General features: G+C 45.8%; 2 protein-coding genes across 3 annotated transcripts in view; one reads left to right on the top strand and one right to left on the bottom strand.

Annotated features, from left to right (window-relative positions):
• Nucleotides 1-9,907, top strand: part of SLC44A3 (solute carrier family 44, member 3) — a 57,863-nt gene extending 47,956 nt beyond the window's left edge. Inside the window, exons 11-13 of the mRNA XM_012730027.1 lie at nucleotides 5,411-5,548; nucleotides 8,517-8,753; nucleotides 9,806-9,907. Coding sequence (XP_012585481.1) covers nucleotides 5,411-5,548; nucleotides 8,517-8,753; nucleotides 9,806-9,907 — 477 coding nt within the window. The remainder of the gene's footprint in view (nucleotides 1-5,410; nucleotides 5,549-8,516; nucleotides 8,754-9,805) is intronic.
• A 1,486-nt stretch (nucleotides 9,908-11,393) lies between these two features.
• CNN3 (calponin 3, acidic) overlaps nucleotides 11,394-14,317 on the bottom strand; it is a 27,951-nt gene continuing 25,027 nt past the window's right edge. The window contains exon 7 of one of the 2 annotated variants that reach the window (XM_004689759.2): nucleotides 11,394-12,504. In XM_004689759.2, the coding sequence (XP_004689816.1) occupies nucleotides 12,146-12,504 (359 nt within the window). In that variant the 3' untranslated portion in view covers nucleotides 11,394-12,145. The remainder of the gene's footprint in view (nucleotides 12,505-14,317) is intronic. The other variant, XM_012730191.1, reaches the window with a different exon arrangement.

Below are 14,317 nucleotides of genomic sequence, written 5' to 3'. Positions count from 1 at the left end.
TTTTTGGTTTTTTTTTAAATGAATACAAAAAGAATAAAGCCATTATTCTAAACAAAATAAGCAAACAACAAGTTAATCAAAAAAGAACAAGCAAGACCACTGTGAGCACCAGGCCCAGCAGCAGCAGAGTGGCAAAGCAGATTCCTTCCTCTACTGCCCTCCTGTCCCCACCTGCCCGGGTCGTGCCCACCTGCACAGGCAGGCCTCTCAGCCGCATCTAGTGGACTTTAGCCACTGTGACCCGTGAGCTCCTGAGAGCTGAAGGTGAACAAGGCCCAGAGGCTGTGACCCGCCTCCTGCATGTATTTGTGATCAAAACACAGCTCCAGATGAGGCCAGCTTGGGGTGGCTCCAGTAGGCTTTACTGCAGCTTCAAGGAGGGTGGCTGGGAGGTGTGTGGGCGCACCTGAGCTCAGATTTCCCTGTATCCCTTTCAGTCTGGAGCAAAGTGGCATATACATGCTATTTATTCACCACCCAGATTCTCAAGTTTTGGTAGCTCTCATTTTATTTTGCATTAATAAATATCAGAACTTTGCTGGGAAGACATCCCAGAAATGAAAGTGGTTATTCATGGCATGGTTCTGGGCGAAGGCCTTCCCTCTTTCGGCGGGGAAACTTTGTTTACCTTTTTGAAGAGTCAATAGAGCCTCGGTTCCCAGTTCCACCCCGAAAGAAGGAACCACTTCAGTTTAATGGCAGGACAAACGGTCTGGTCTGGGTCTGTCGTCTTAGCTGACAGACACAGGACAAAACTGTGCTGCTTCAGCTGTGACTTAAGCAGCCAAAAGGTTCTTTCTGTGTCAAAGCTACAGTTAGCATTTCTCAAAGTCAACTCAAGAGGCGATGCAACTTCTGTTACCTAAAAGTGTACCTAGAGCTCTTTCATATTTCATGAAAAATTATTGTTCTGTAAATAAAGTGGGGATATTAATACCCATGGTAATTGTTTCTCAAGTTGTGGTGAGAAACAAATGAGATCAAATAAGACACTAACAGGAGGGTGCCGGGTCCAACCTCTTGAGCACCAGGCTTCCAAGCTGGCAGGCACCTTCCCTGAGCCGAGGACAGGAGAGGGGGGCGCCCAAGCGGTGACGTTTGGTGGAGGCCACACAGCGTGATTGGAGCTCAGCCTCCTTCACTAAGCCCTCTGCCACTCCCTCAGTTCTTTTTTTTTTTTTTTTAAGATGTATATATTTATGTATACGGAACTAGGGTACAGGCCAGAGGTGCAGGGGCAGTGAGAGGATTCACCAGAGACAGAGTGGGGAGCAGAATAGGCAGATTGAAGAAGTACACTGCTGAGGGGAGCAGCGGGTGAGACAGGAGAGGTCTGCCGTGCCACATGGGTCACCTCCGGGGCTGGGGATCGAAATCACACTGAAGCAGCTACAGCCAGCTTGCAGTGCTGCGTTCTAACCTGTGGCACCACCAGAGAGGGCCTCTCCCAGTTCTTTTTAACGACACAGGTTTATCGCATGAATTTGGATAGAAAAGCATAAAGTGTAGCTCAAAGTAAATGTTTTCCTGCAGATGGTCTGGCTGAGTCACAGCTCCTCTTGAGCAAATGGAGGAGCTACCATGGCACGTGGCACGTTAGGAATCCTCACTGGTATCGACTTCTTAGGGTCAATTTCAAGATTCAGAAATTCTTATCTGATTGGCGGAGCTAAAGACTCGTGGGCAGGGATTTCTATTCGGTATTAAATGAAGATGCTCACGGTGCTTCCTTCTTTCCTTACTTAAAGATTAGCCTTCAGGGCTCTCCCTGGTGGCGCAAAGGGTTACAGTGCGGCACTAGGAAGCCAAGTACAGCTATGGGCACCGCGAATTCGATCCCCAGTTCCATCCCCAGCCAGAGAGCTGACCCACAGGGCACAGCAGACCTCTCGTCTCGTCTGCTGCTCCCCTCAGTGGTGTGTTTCAGTAGATCTGCCTGTCCTGCTCCCTATTCCGTCTCTGGTGAATCCTCTCACTCCCACACCTCTGGCCTGGACCCCAGTTCTTGCATGCAAAAATAAACCTTGAGAAAAAAGAAGAAAAGATTAGCCATCAGGTTGCCCTCTCACAGCTGCCTGCTACTAATATTTATGTTCCCCGGTCTTTCCATGCATCACGGGGCCTGCTGCTCACGGTCGTTCTGACTGTCCACCCAAATGCCCAGAACATGGACTCATGGCTTCACATGCTTACTGCAGTCCCACTTCTAGATGCCTGAAAGGGAAACAGCTTCTACTCAGAATAAGTATCAATTAGCTAATGCTGAATCTGCAGGAATTTTCACTCCACTTCCTGTGTCTTGAGTGATTCTTCCCTCCTCTAGCTATTCATTCAGACATTAATTCTAGGTCTCTGGGTTGCATTCGGGGTTGAAACTTGTGGTGAAGTGCTGGTGGCCCAGGGACTGCAGGAAGGCATGTATAATTTTCCTGTCAGAGTGGCTTTAATGCTCTCCTCCAGGAGGCCTGATGCATTAAAGCAAAGATCAATGGTTATGGGTCCAGAAAAATCTGTGGTGTCAACATATGCATGAGAAAGTACCACTTTAATCTTTAATCATTTCAGCCAAGGAGCAAAGTCTATTTTTATTGCTTATAAGTCATGGTGCTGAGTTGACTAGAAATCTGCAGCCTGTAGGGGGGGTATCACCCCCCAAAACGGTAGTGCCCCGTATAAGTGAGAAAGTACATGAGAGGGGGCTTTAGAGGGGAAAGTGGCGGGGTGAGGTGCTGGGGACAGAACAGAGGGGCATGCGCTGGGCTGCGCTGGGCAGCAGGACTCCTAGAGGTCCAGCCTGAAAGTCCTGCCCTGGCTGGGTCCCTGCGATTGTGAGGGGTGAGAGCCCATGAGGCTAGGGGGGCCCCTGCACCTCCATGGTGCTTCAAGAGTTGCCTCTGTAGCCCAGTTGTAAATGAGATCATCTTTGATGAGGTTGGGATGAACAACCGCCCTTTGTTACCCACTTTCTGTGTGCCGGGCCCTTTGCTAAATGCTTTATAGGGACTCTGTCCTTTTAATCCTCCCAGCAACCCTTTGCATTGGGTGCTGTAACTCACTTTATAGACAAGAGATTGAGGTCTGAGAGAGGGCAAATCATTTGTCTAAGACTGACAACTAGTTGGTGGTAGAACAGAGATTTGAACCCTGAGACTGTCTGGCTACAGAACTTGTGCTTAACCCTAACCACCGCACTTTAAATAGCATTTTGTTCTAATGAAAATTGCTAGTGTCATGTCCAGAAAGTTGGAGGGCAAAAAATTTAAAAGCTCTTTAATTCAGCACAGAACCCGGAGGAATGCCCTAGATCTTGGTTTCTAGTCTATAAAAGAATGATTATGCCATTCTTCACCCACCCACCCTACAAAGGCACTTCAGGATTAAAACTTCCGTCATCAGGGCTCTGGGAACCTCCGACGATTGAAGAGACTTAGTTAAGTAATGAGCCAAGGAGTTTTCACATCCTTGCTCAAGACCAGAGGCCCCTAGCTGAGGACAGCTTTCTGCCCATAGCTGGTCTGGGATTTTGAAAGCAAATTGCACATGCATTCAAAGTCAGAAACCAAAGCTTTTATGGAATAACATGAAGGCAGTTCTGCAGAGACGTCATCTGGCATCTAGAAGGCCCCTCTGAGGCAAGCACCGAGCCTGTGGCGGGTGTGGACACAGCCCTTTGAGGCACAGTTTCTCTGCTGTGGGCTTGGGGAAGAGGGAGTTTAGTAAAGTGGGTCAGTTCATTCTATTCCCTCATTCCCATACGCGTTACTCTCCCACCTCCCCTATCGCTTGCTCTGATGAAGACCTGGCACTGGGGGCTGGCATTTACAGTGGACTCCGGATTACTTATAGTGCTTTTGAATGTGTGTGTGAAAGGGTTAATGTGTATATCCTCAGATTAAAAACACGCATCCTTGGGCCCTCCCTGGTGGCACAGTGGATTAAAGCACTAAGAAGCTAAAGCCACTTCAGCATGAGTTCAATACCTGCCCTGGAGGTGATCCATATACACATGGCGAGGCAGACCTCTCAGTGACTCGTCCGCTGCGCCCCTCAACAGTGTACTTCATGGATCTGCCTGTTCTGCTCCCCACTCTGTCTCTGGTGACTCCTCTCACCACCTCTGCTCCTCTGGCCTGTATCCCAGTTCTGTATGCACAAATAAATAAATCATTAAGAAAAAAAACACTCATCCTTTATCAAGTCAAAGGGAATGACAAGAAACCCACACAGGTAATTTCTCAATGTAGCCCAGGAAATTTATCAATTCTTTGTTGGAAACTGCCTAGCCAGTAGCAGTTTAAAGACTGCCCAGGGGAATATCAAAAATAGATGATTTTGAAATGATCACACAGCCAGTTATGAGGGGAAGATATTTTTGAAAAATGACCCCAAAATCTCCTGTATTTATCAAAAATTAAAATGATGAAAATTCTATAGAAAGAAAAATAGATACATAGTACTGGCACTGTGTTATTTAAATTTTTTATTTTATTTTAAAAATTTAAATTCATTTTAATATTGCTATTTTTCATTTCTAGTCTAGAATATTTTGGTGGGGGGTTGTTATCTATTCTGCCTCTTCATTTTTCTAGAAACTATTCATTCCTTATGTCTACTGTTCCTTCCATGATCCCCTTAGCACCTTAAATAGACTTCCTTGAAAATCTTACATTGGATTGTTCTCAGAGTACAGACGCTCTTGTTTATGGTGCAATTCATCACCTTCAGTCATCTGTGCATTTTCCCTGTGAACTCAACCTCTTCAAAAAAGTTGTAATGTTGGATGCAACCGTTTCTTGGCCTGAGGGGAGTATGGTTTTACTTTGCTTCTTCCCGGACCCTAAGGATGGAGAGGTCCCAGGACAGATGGTGCATTTCTTTACCACTTTCCTAGGATAGCTGGTAGGGTTTGAACTGAATACAAATCTCGAATCTGGACAGATAGCTCAGTTCCCTAGCAAGAACCTGAGCCTTGTTTCTTAACCCTTGGGGGTGAAAGAAAGCCCTACCCCAAGCCCTAAAGCCAATACTGATTCCAAGGCCACAGATCTCTGAGTTCAGCTCTCACCAATCATTCGTTTGCTTTGTTTCAAGCCATCTAAACTTCCTTTCTTGCCCTCCGACTCTGCTCTGCTTTAAAAATTAACATATGCCTAACCCATCATTCCCACATGTTTGTACTGGGATGGTCAATCCTTCACATTGACCAGAAATACTAATTTACCTTTTCCATTTATTACAGCTAGATATAGGTGACTGGAAGGGACTTTGACAATGAAATGACTTATTATGAGAAGAATTGGTGGTTTAACATTATCTTTCACTATTTTGCAAATATTCTGTATTGTCATTATATTGTCTTTAAAAACAATAAGACTAATCCCCTTTTTAACCATAGTCTTTCTTTTTTCAGAATGCATACACCACAACTGCTATTAATGGGACAGATTTTTGCACATCAGCAAAAGATGCCTTCAAGCTCTTATCCAAGAATTCAAGTCATTTGACATCTGCTTATTGCTTTGGAGACTTCATAATTTTTCTAGGAAAGGTGAGATGTCTTCACAAAATAATAAAGGAACTTGAAATTCCAAAGTAAGCCTGCGGCAAGGTTTGGAAAGAGAATTAATGTTTCTGAAGTGCTCACTCTGTGGAAGATGCTGTGTCTCATTCTCTCCTTCAATCCTCAATTCTGTAAGATCCATTGATTTTGCAGATGAGGAAACTAAGGGTTAACTTGTCCAGAACTCCACAGTAGGTAACAATTACCAGTTCTCTGTTCTGATTTTTCAAAAATGAAAATGCTAACTAGCCTCCAAATGGATCTATTTCATAGGGAATTTTTTTTAGCATAAAATTATATGGAAATGCTACTGAGAACCTGATGTCTACTTTATAGAAAGGCTTTTAGTCCATAAATATAAAGACAGAGCAGCTCTGTCAAATGGAGCCCAAGCTACGTATCTGTCATACGAATAGTTCTTGTTTTTGTTTTTCAAGGAATTGTGTGTAGTCTTGTAGAGCAGAGAAGCTTTTCAGAGCATCCTAGGACTCCTGCATCCCATGGTGTAGACAAGCCCTACACCATGGACCTTGGGCTCCTTCACAACCCTGAACTGCAGTCTCCGTAGCTGTAAGCTAAAGACAAGGTGTGCCCATTCTAGGTTGTAGGGAGGCATAACTGGAATACGGATGAAAGAGGTGCCCACCCGTTTGGCCCTGTGCAGGCTGGAGGTTCTGCACCGTCTCCTTCCATGTGACAGACACTGGCATGACTCTACTCCTCAGCCTGCCTGTGTCTGCTTCCACCTGACTGCATTTCCATCCCTGCTGGCCCTGGCCTTTCTATCATGTCTTTGCTCTTCCAAACTAGACATCCTCTCCTCATAGCCATTCCTCCACATAGGACCTGAGTGCCAGGGCAGTGGTGCCCCAAGTGAACAAGATCTCAGTCGTCTTCTGTGACCTGGCCAAATATGGGCTCCTCACTCAGCATCTGTGCGTCTGTGCACTTGGCATGTGCCATCAGAGTCAGCTGTCAGTAACAAGTTACAGCATGCTTGAACTGCACAGGTGTGTGATAATTGCACATGTATTTTAAGGTTCAGCTGAGCCCCCTGGACTGTTCCAGTGACAATAGTGCTAGGAGCATAGACTGGTTATGCCTTTCAGGACAGCCTGAAGAGGTCTAGTGCCAGCATGCACAGGACAGCGTCACTGACGACTCTGGCAGACGAATAAAGAGCATTCTGGGGCCCTCAGATTTTTTTTACAGGCCTTTAGTGCCCTCTCAGGGAACCAGCTATACAAGCCCACCAGGCAGGGATGCTGGCCTACAAGGTGGCAGGTCTGGACCAGGCAGGGGCCCTGGGGAAGCAGGCAGGCAACCAAGCCCCATGGTCCCCCCCAAATCGTTGTGTTCTTTCTGTGGCCTTGCTCTGGCGGTCTCATTGCAAGGTCTCCATTCAGAGTGGTCGCCCCTAGCCATGGTCAGGTGTGAGTAACTCTGCCCTTTCATCCCTGGCCACTTGGCACAGGTGCTCATGCTGCCACCTGCAGATGCCCTGTGCTCTCTGGCCCCACGTGCCCAGTGCCCACATCTCTTGACCCCAGGATCCACACAATCAGCAGGAGACTGTAAAAGCCTGGTGACTTCACTTACCCTATAATAGGCTAAATGGTAGTTGCATTTAAATGGATAATATTGTTTATGTTATAGTTTGGAGGGATTGGCTGATACAGTTTCTAATAATGACAGCCGTAGATTCCTTCTGGAATGAGGTTTCATCTTTCTAACAGACTTTAATTTTAGGTGGTAACTCATTGTAGGGTCAATGGACGTCATCAGGCCTTTTCAACTTCCTGCCATTGGCATCTACAATCGGCACCTGTGGTCTTGCAGGTGTGCCTGGTGGCAGCACGGGGCGGTGTGGGCATGCGTGAGTGGGCACCTCAGCCGAGAGACAGGCTCTAAGGGCAGGAGCACACAGGACAGGGTGCAGCAGAGGAAGGTGCAGGGGAGAACAGCTAGAGGAAAGAAGGTATAGAGATTCGCAGGAGGCCCAAACTGCTGTCCCGCTGGCTTGTTTCCCCTGCATAGTAATAATAATAATAATTATTATAACTGTGGGGATGATGCCAAGGGCTGCAAGTTTCTCTTTTAAGTGGCCTGGGATAGTTGCAGAACACTCAACTTCCTGTACTTTTGGGATGTAGGGGAATGAGAGGCTTCACCAGAGACAGAGTGGGGCGCAGAACAGGCAGATCAACGAAGTACACTGCTGAGGGGAGCAGCGGGTGGGTCAGGAGGGGTCTGCTGTGCCATATGGGTCAGCTCCCTGGCCCAGATCGAACATCAGCCCTTAAGGGTGACAGCGCTAAGACTTAACCCATACGCCGCCAGGGAGGCCCTTCCTGTGTTTCTTAGAAGGGCCACATCACTGCTAATGAGCAGTTCTTTCACATGGTAAGCAAAGATTCTGTTTTTCTGGATGAAGCAGCATGTCAACATCCACGCCCACCTTTGTGGCTGCTCCAGGGCAACGAGGGCTCCAGTGGGTCTATTTGGGCTCTACCAGAAATTGGTACCTGACTAGCCATCGGGGCCCTGCGAATATTACAATTTCATAGTAAAGACCAGACTCATCATTTTGTCTTCCCACACCAGCACTGGGAAGCCCATGTGGTGAAACCCCAGAGTAAACAAAACAAAATCCCAGTGAACTAGTGTACATCCACTCAACAGATTACGCGTGATTACTGAAAAGTGACATTTATAAGTTACCATGGTGCTTACTGGAGTACTAAGTCAAAGCACCACACCTCGCTGAGGCTGTCATTCCATCTGCGTAAAGGCAAAAGCCAGACAGACAATGGCAGTTTGCATGCTCATCTCTCCAGATGAGCTGGGCTTTCTCTTGGCACCATAGCTTCTCATTGTTGCCTTCCTTTGGGCCTGTAGATGACATTATTCTAACCAACCGATTTATAAAGCTTTTCAACCAACTCCGGCTTTGCAGGTGCTGGTGGTGTGCTTCACCGTCTTCGGGGGGCTGATGGCCTTCAACTACAACCGCACGCTGCAGGCGTGGGGGGTCCCCCTGCTCCTGGTTGCCTTTTTTGCCTACTTAGTAGCCCATAGCTTTTTATCTGTATTTGAAACCGTGCTGGACGCACTTTTCCTGTGTTTTGCTGTGGACTTGGAAACAAATGATGGATCATCGGAAAAGCCCTACTTTATGGACCAAGAGTTTTTGGTAAGCAACATTTCACGCCTGTTGGAATCTCCATCCTCACAAACCAAGTGGTGAAGACATGCGCATAAATGAGGCACACACCTAGACTCACCTTCTCTCCCAGGGGCCATGAGCCTCCACCCATGGCCTGCATGTCCTCAGGACATCTGGGCTCCATTTTCCCAGGCTGAGCCCACCTCCCTTACCGAGATCTCCCTGGGGAAAAGTGAAGCTGTGCAGCGAACACTGACCACGTGGGTGTTCTGGACACAAAAGCAGTCCAGTCCCTTTGGTGCTGATGTCTTGGTTGGCTTCTGGGAGGGCTGCAGGTTTACCAGTTGATCTTTCTCTAAAGCATTTTTGCATCCCCAAGCACCAGGCCACACCTGTCATATTTTAGGGAGCCTGTTCCAATCTAAACACTTCCCATGCCAGAACTGGTGGATCTGGGACCCCAGGACCTTTACTAGCAGCAAAGGCCAACTTGAGAAAAACCACACCCTCACGAGCACCCACACTGCTTTTATCTGGAAATAGCAGGCAGCTGTTTTCAACAGCTTTTGCCACAGTTGTTGCTGGCTTGCCTTATCCAGCCCAGACAGGGACGTGGTAACAGCTGAATGAAGTCTCGTCTCTTGCTCCTGTCTGGGTCAACTGACATCTTAATAATTTTCTTTCATTTTGTTGCCATAAAACTCAGCCATTATGCTTTTAAACAGAGCATTCAAAGCACTCTTCAGTCAGGCACTGAAGTTTAACAAGCACTTCTACAGCTTTATAATTAAATGTTTCCTCATCCTTCTTCATATAAAATAAAATGGAATTTTATTTGTATGTACCCTAAAGAAAATATTTCTGATGGCAGGTTGAAAGCTAACCAGGTCTCCATCCTGACGGACACTTTTTTGATTAAAAACCCTGTTTGAAATCTAGCCCTCCCCATCCCACCAAGATGTTTTAATTCAACAGGGAAAGCTTTTTTAAGAATTAGATTCCCTGCAATGATACTGTCAAGTTAATGGTTGCCAACAGTGCAGATAAAAGAAAATTGTTCTCACTCTTTTGTTTTTTAGAGTTTCGTAAAAAGGATCCACAAACTAAATGGTGTAGGGGCACAGAGAGACAAGAACCTATCAAAGGAAGAGGGGACAGAGCTCCGGCCAATTGTGAGTTAGGAATGCATCAGACATTTGTGCCTGGATCTTTCGAGTCATTCACAGAATAAATAAGGCCCAAGGAACCCTATTCTTTAGTGTCTGTCATTACTGTCTGATCATATTACAAAACTAGAAAGATAGAAGTCTAGTCTTTTTCTACCAACTAGGATAGAAAAACCTTTTGATGCTTATATGCATTAATTAAAAAGCATGCTATGTGAAAACTCATTTCAGGGCACCAATGAAAAGTACACTCCTACTCACAGCCAATAAATCAACATTTCTCAGCAGAAATCTCTGGAATGTTGTTAACAGAGGACTTTTCCCTACTCATCCAGTCCCAGAATTATGCATAACGTGTCAAAGTACAATTCTTAGTGGCAATAAAAAACCAAAGTTTAACCAGAATGGCACCTGATAGGCATAGTATAAAACAGAGACGTTTAACCAGATAGGTGTTCAGTTTGATTAAAGTACAAGGCTAATTCTGAACAAATCACAAAGGCTCTGGAGAAGTGGTTTTCACTAACCCCAGAGGTTTTTAAAAAGTTTGAAACTTGTTAAACTTTTAAACAAACAGGGACATTTAACATGTTGATTGGCAGGCTCTTCAGTTAGAGGTGTAGGTAAACAAAATCACCTGATCACCTAACAGGAGGCTGGGTCTGGCTTAATTTGCCTGTTCAAGTACAATAAAGGGCTTCCCTAGACCTCTTTTCAAAGATGGTGAGAAGCACCATGCCAGCTCAGATTTACTTAACAAATATAAATTGTGACTTTTCCTTAAACTGCGCCCCTGAGTTAGTTGAGCTGACAGTGTCTTTCATGCAGAGGGTTTAGGGATGGTTCAACTCAAGTGATTGTGGCTGATGAACTGTCCCGCACTTCTGCGTAAGTGCGCAGCAGTCTGCCTCAGCAAAAAGCAAGCAGGTTTCACCAAGTCTACGTCCATGCTATCAGGGGAAACCACTCGGCTGAGAAAATGGCCTAAGTGTGTTAGCAATTTGCCTTTGGTGATTGGATATTTGCCATTTGCAACACGTAGCTGTTTACCTTCCCTGTCCCAGTTGAAGGTAAGAATTTACCCACACACCACACTATGCGCCCTCGTTTTTTAAGGAACAGCACGTCCTACTCCCGATCCAGTGTGTTTCTTGTTGGTATTTATTCACCCTGAAATATGAATATAGAAATCCCTGCCCCATCCTCACCAATGTTCCCGCAGGTGATTTTCAAATTATTCCAAGTTGGATTTCAGATGAGTTGGGGGAAGCTGAGTCACTGGGGGACCTGCCAGGCACGAGCACAGTGAGGCTTCCAACTTCGTGAGTGGGCAGGTCCCCTCATTTTCCTAAGCCTTAGTCTCCAGCACAATGTGCATTGTGCAGATTAAATAAATCTTAAGGTATTTCTTAATGGCATTTAGGGAAGAATACATAAAAAAAAAATCTGACTCTACTTATCTGGAAGTTAGCCAGAAAAGAATCAGCCTGTGGCTCATAGGAATGTTCAAAAAAAATATTTATTTATAAAAAATACAATGGGATAGGTTTATGCTGAGAAATGCAGCAATAAATACAGTTGAAGAAAACAGAGCAACTCTACATCGATACATTGGCACAAACAGGAAGAGCAAATGCACTGTCCAGGCTGATTCTGTACACGCTCCCTCAGCAACACCACTCAAAGACCTTGTCAGCTCGGAAAGAGAATGAGTACACGGGTCATCACAAAAGCACGCTGATCATGACTTTATTTAAAAATTAGCAAACAATACTGTGGAGACATTGATAGGTAAATTCCTAAAATGCTGCATCTTCAATTTAGTTGGCAAAGACCGTATTTAGCTCTAAGCATGAGTTTAGTCTTCCATGTAAAAATCAAATACTAAAACTGTAAAAAAAAAAAAAAAAAAGGTTCCTATGGCTTAAAAAGACCAGTTGAAGTAGAAGAGTGTAAAAATGCATAGATCTTTAATAAAAGAACTGGCTGTCCAAGAGCGCTCCCCTTCACAGTATTCCTTTTTACTTCATATGCGAGTTATTGGTTATGCTGTAGGATTTAACTGTTACAGCACTAAAAGGCAACTATTTAGGAAAGAGGCAGAAAAAGGAAAAAGGAATGTATGTAAGGCAATATTTCTTTTAGGTACAATAAGCATAATAGTGTTTTAGGAAGACGAGATAAAAATTACTCAAGGCTAGATTGGTTTTCACTGAATAAAAACAATGGGCTAAATACTGCGCTCCCCGGTGGCTAGTAATCAATGCCTTGGTCGCCATACTGGTAATCTCTGGGGTAGTCATCTTGGTACTCGCTATGATACTCGTCTGGGTATTCTGCCTGATAATCACTATCACTGATTTCCGACCCATTTGTTCCCGTTCCTTGGCTCCCGTTGTGAATGACGGGTTCTGTGGGAGCAGCGCAGTACTTGGGGTCGTAAACCTGCCGCCCGAGCCCGTACACACTCATCCCTTTCTGGGAAGCCACTTTGTTGGTGCCCATCTGTAGGGAGATCGTCGAGTTGTCCACGGGTTGTAACGTGAGCTTCTGATCATAGATGTCTCTTCGGGTGCCAGGTGCTAACATCCCCGCCTGGTAGAGAACATAATACCAAGCATTAAAAGTGTAGCTAAGGTTAGGACACAGCTCTGCAAGCTGGCTGCAGCCGCTTCAGTGAGAGTTCGATCCCCGCCCCGGAGGTGATCCACATGGCACTGCAGACCTCTCCTGACCTGCCCGCTGCTCCCCTCAGCAGTGTGCTTCACAGATCTGCCTGTTCTGCTCTCCACTCTGTCTCTGGTGAATCCTCTCATGGCCCCTGCACCTCTGGCCTATACCCCAGTTCTGTATGTCTAAATCAATAAATAAATGTTTTTTTTTGTTTTATTTTTAAAGATGTATTTATTTGTGCATACAGAACTGGGGTACAGGCCAGAGGCTTAGGGGCGGTGAGAGGCTTTCACCAGAGACAGAGTAGGGAGCAGAACAGGCAGATCAACGAAGCACACTGCTGAGGGGAGCAGCAGGTGGTCAGGAGAGGTCTGCCACACCATGTGGTCACCTCCGGGGCAGGCGGGAATCGAACTCATGCGAAGTAGCTTTAGCTTTTCAGTGCTGTGCTTTAACCCGCTGCGCCACCAGGGAGGGCCAATAAATACATGTTTTTAAAAAATGCAACTAAAACCCATTCTGGTGACTATTTTATACATTATGAAATTCACACTGAATGTGAAAACACTTAACAACTCCCATTCCATTCAGGGGTAAAGCTAACCAAAATAGCCTGATGTCAGAGCTCCCTCAGGAAGCAAATGTTCACTGGCTTTCAGGCTAAGTCAGTCCTTCCTTCAAAACCCTGCTCTGCTATAAAACTGCAATGTGGTGGGGCCCTCCCTAGTGACACAACAGGTTAAAGCAAGTTCTACAGAAGCTGGCCGCAGCAACTTCAACTTGAGTTCAAACCCCGGCCAGGGAGGTGACCCACATGGTGTGGTAGACTTCTCCTGTCTTGCCCGCTGCTCCCCTCAGCAGTGTATTTTGTCCATCTGTCTGTTCTGCTCCCCACTCTCGTCTTTGGTGAAGCCTCTCACTGCCCCTGCACCTCTGGCTTGTACCCCAGTATGTCTCACTAAATAAATCTTGTTTTAAAAAATTAAAAATTGCAACATGGTCTCCAATAAATTAATTTGCTTTTAGTTTTAGGTTTCTTGCCTGCAAAACCGAGATAATGTCCCTTATTTTGGATTTATGAAATAATTAGTAAATAATATAAAACAAAGCATAACACTAGCACACCTGGAGGTCACAGGACCAATGAAACACTGGGTCCAGGCCACCAGTTTCTAATACAGTCAGCAAAACCTGCTGGGCAGTCATGAGTCTTTCAAAAGGCTCCCATGCACCCAATAGTCGCTTCCAAACAGGCACAGTAACTGCCCTCTCCTCCCTCTATGGATGCCAAGCACATGCCCAAATTCAAAGGTGGTGGAAAAGCAGCTACAGCTGTGACGCCACCCTCCCCGGAGGCCAACAACACATCTCACTTTGGGGCCATTACGAAAAAGCCTTTCAAACTATTCCCCACTTTTATTGGACACGAGACCTGTCTGCTCTCAAATAATGATGGGGCCTTTTATGAGGTGCTAGTGATCTATTTCTAACAAGGAAATACTTCCACCTGGGACACCCAGAGAATGTGGGACCCCCCGCATTCTCACCACGCTGCATTTCAGCCTCAGCGTTCACACTGGTGATAGGAACACTAGCTAAACAGTTCTTATTGGGACACCAGATAATTGGGCCTACCCGGTAAGGCCCCTTTGAAAACAAAGTCAGAAGCACGCGGGTGATTTGGTATGGGAAAGCCCACGGGGATTACAACTGAGAGGTAATCTCTGGGGTAGTCATCTTGGTACTCGCTAT

This window comes from Condylura cristata, unplaced genomic scaffold (genome assembly GCF_000260355.1).
Source record: "Condylura cristata isolate star-nosed mole 26May11 unplaced genomic scaffold, ConCri1.0 scaffold00026, whole genome shotgun sequence".
Classification (NCBI taxonomy): domain Eukaryota; kingdom Metazoa; phylum Chordata; class Mammalia; order Eulipotyphla; family Talpidae; genus Condylura; species Condylura cristata.
This window is presented reverse-complemented; position numbering and strand designations above follow the sequence as displayed.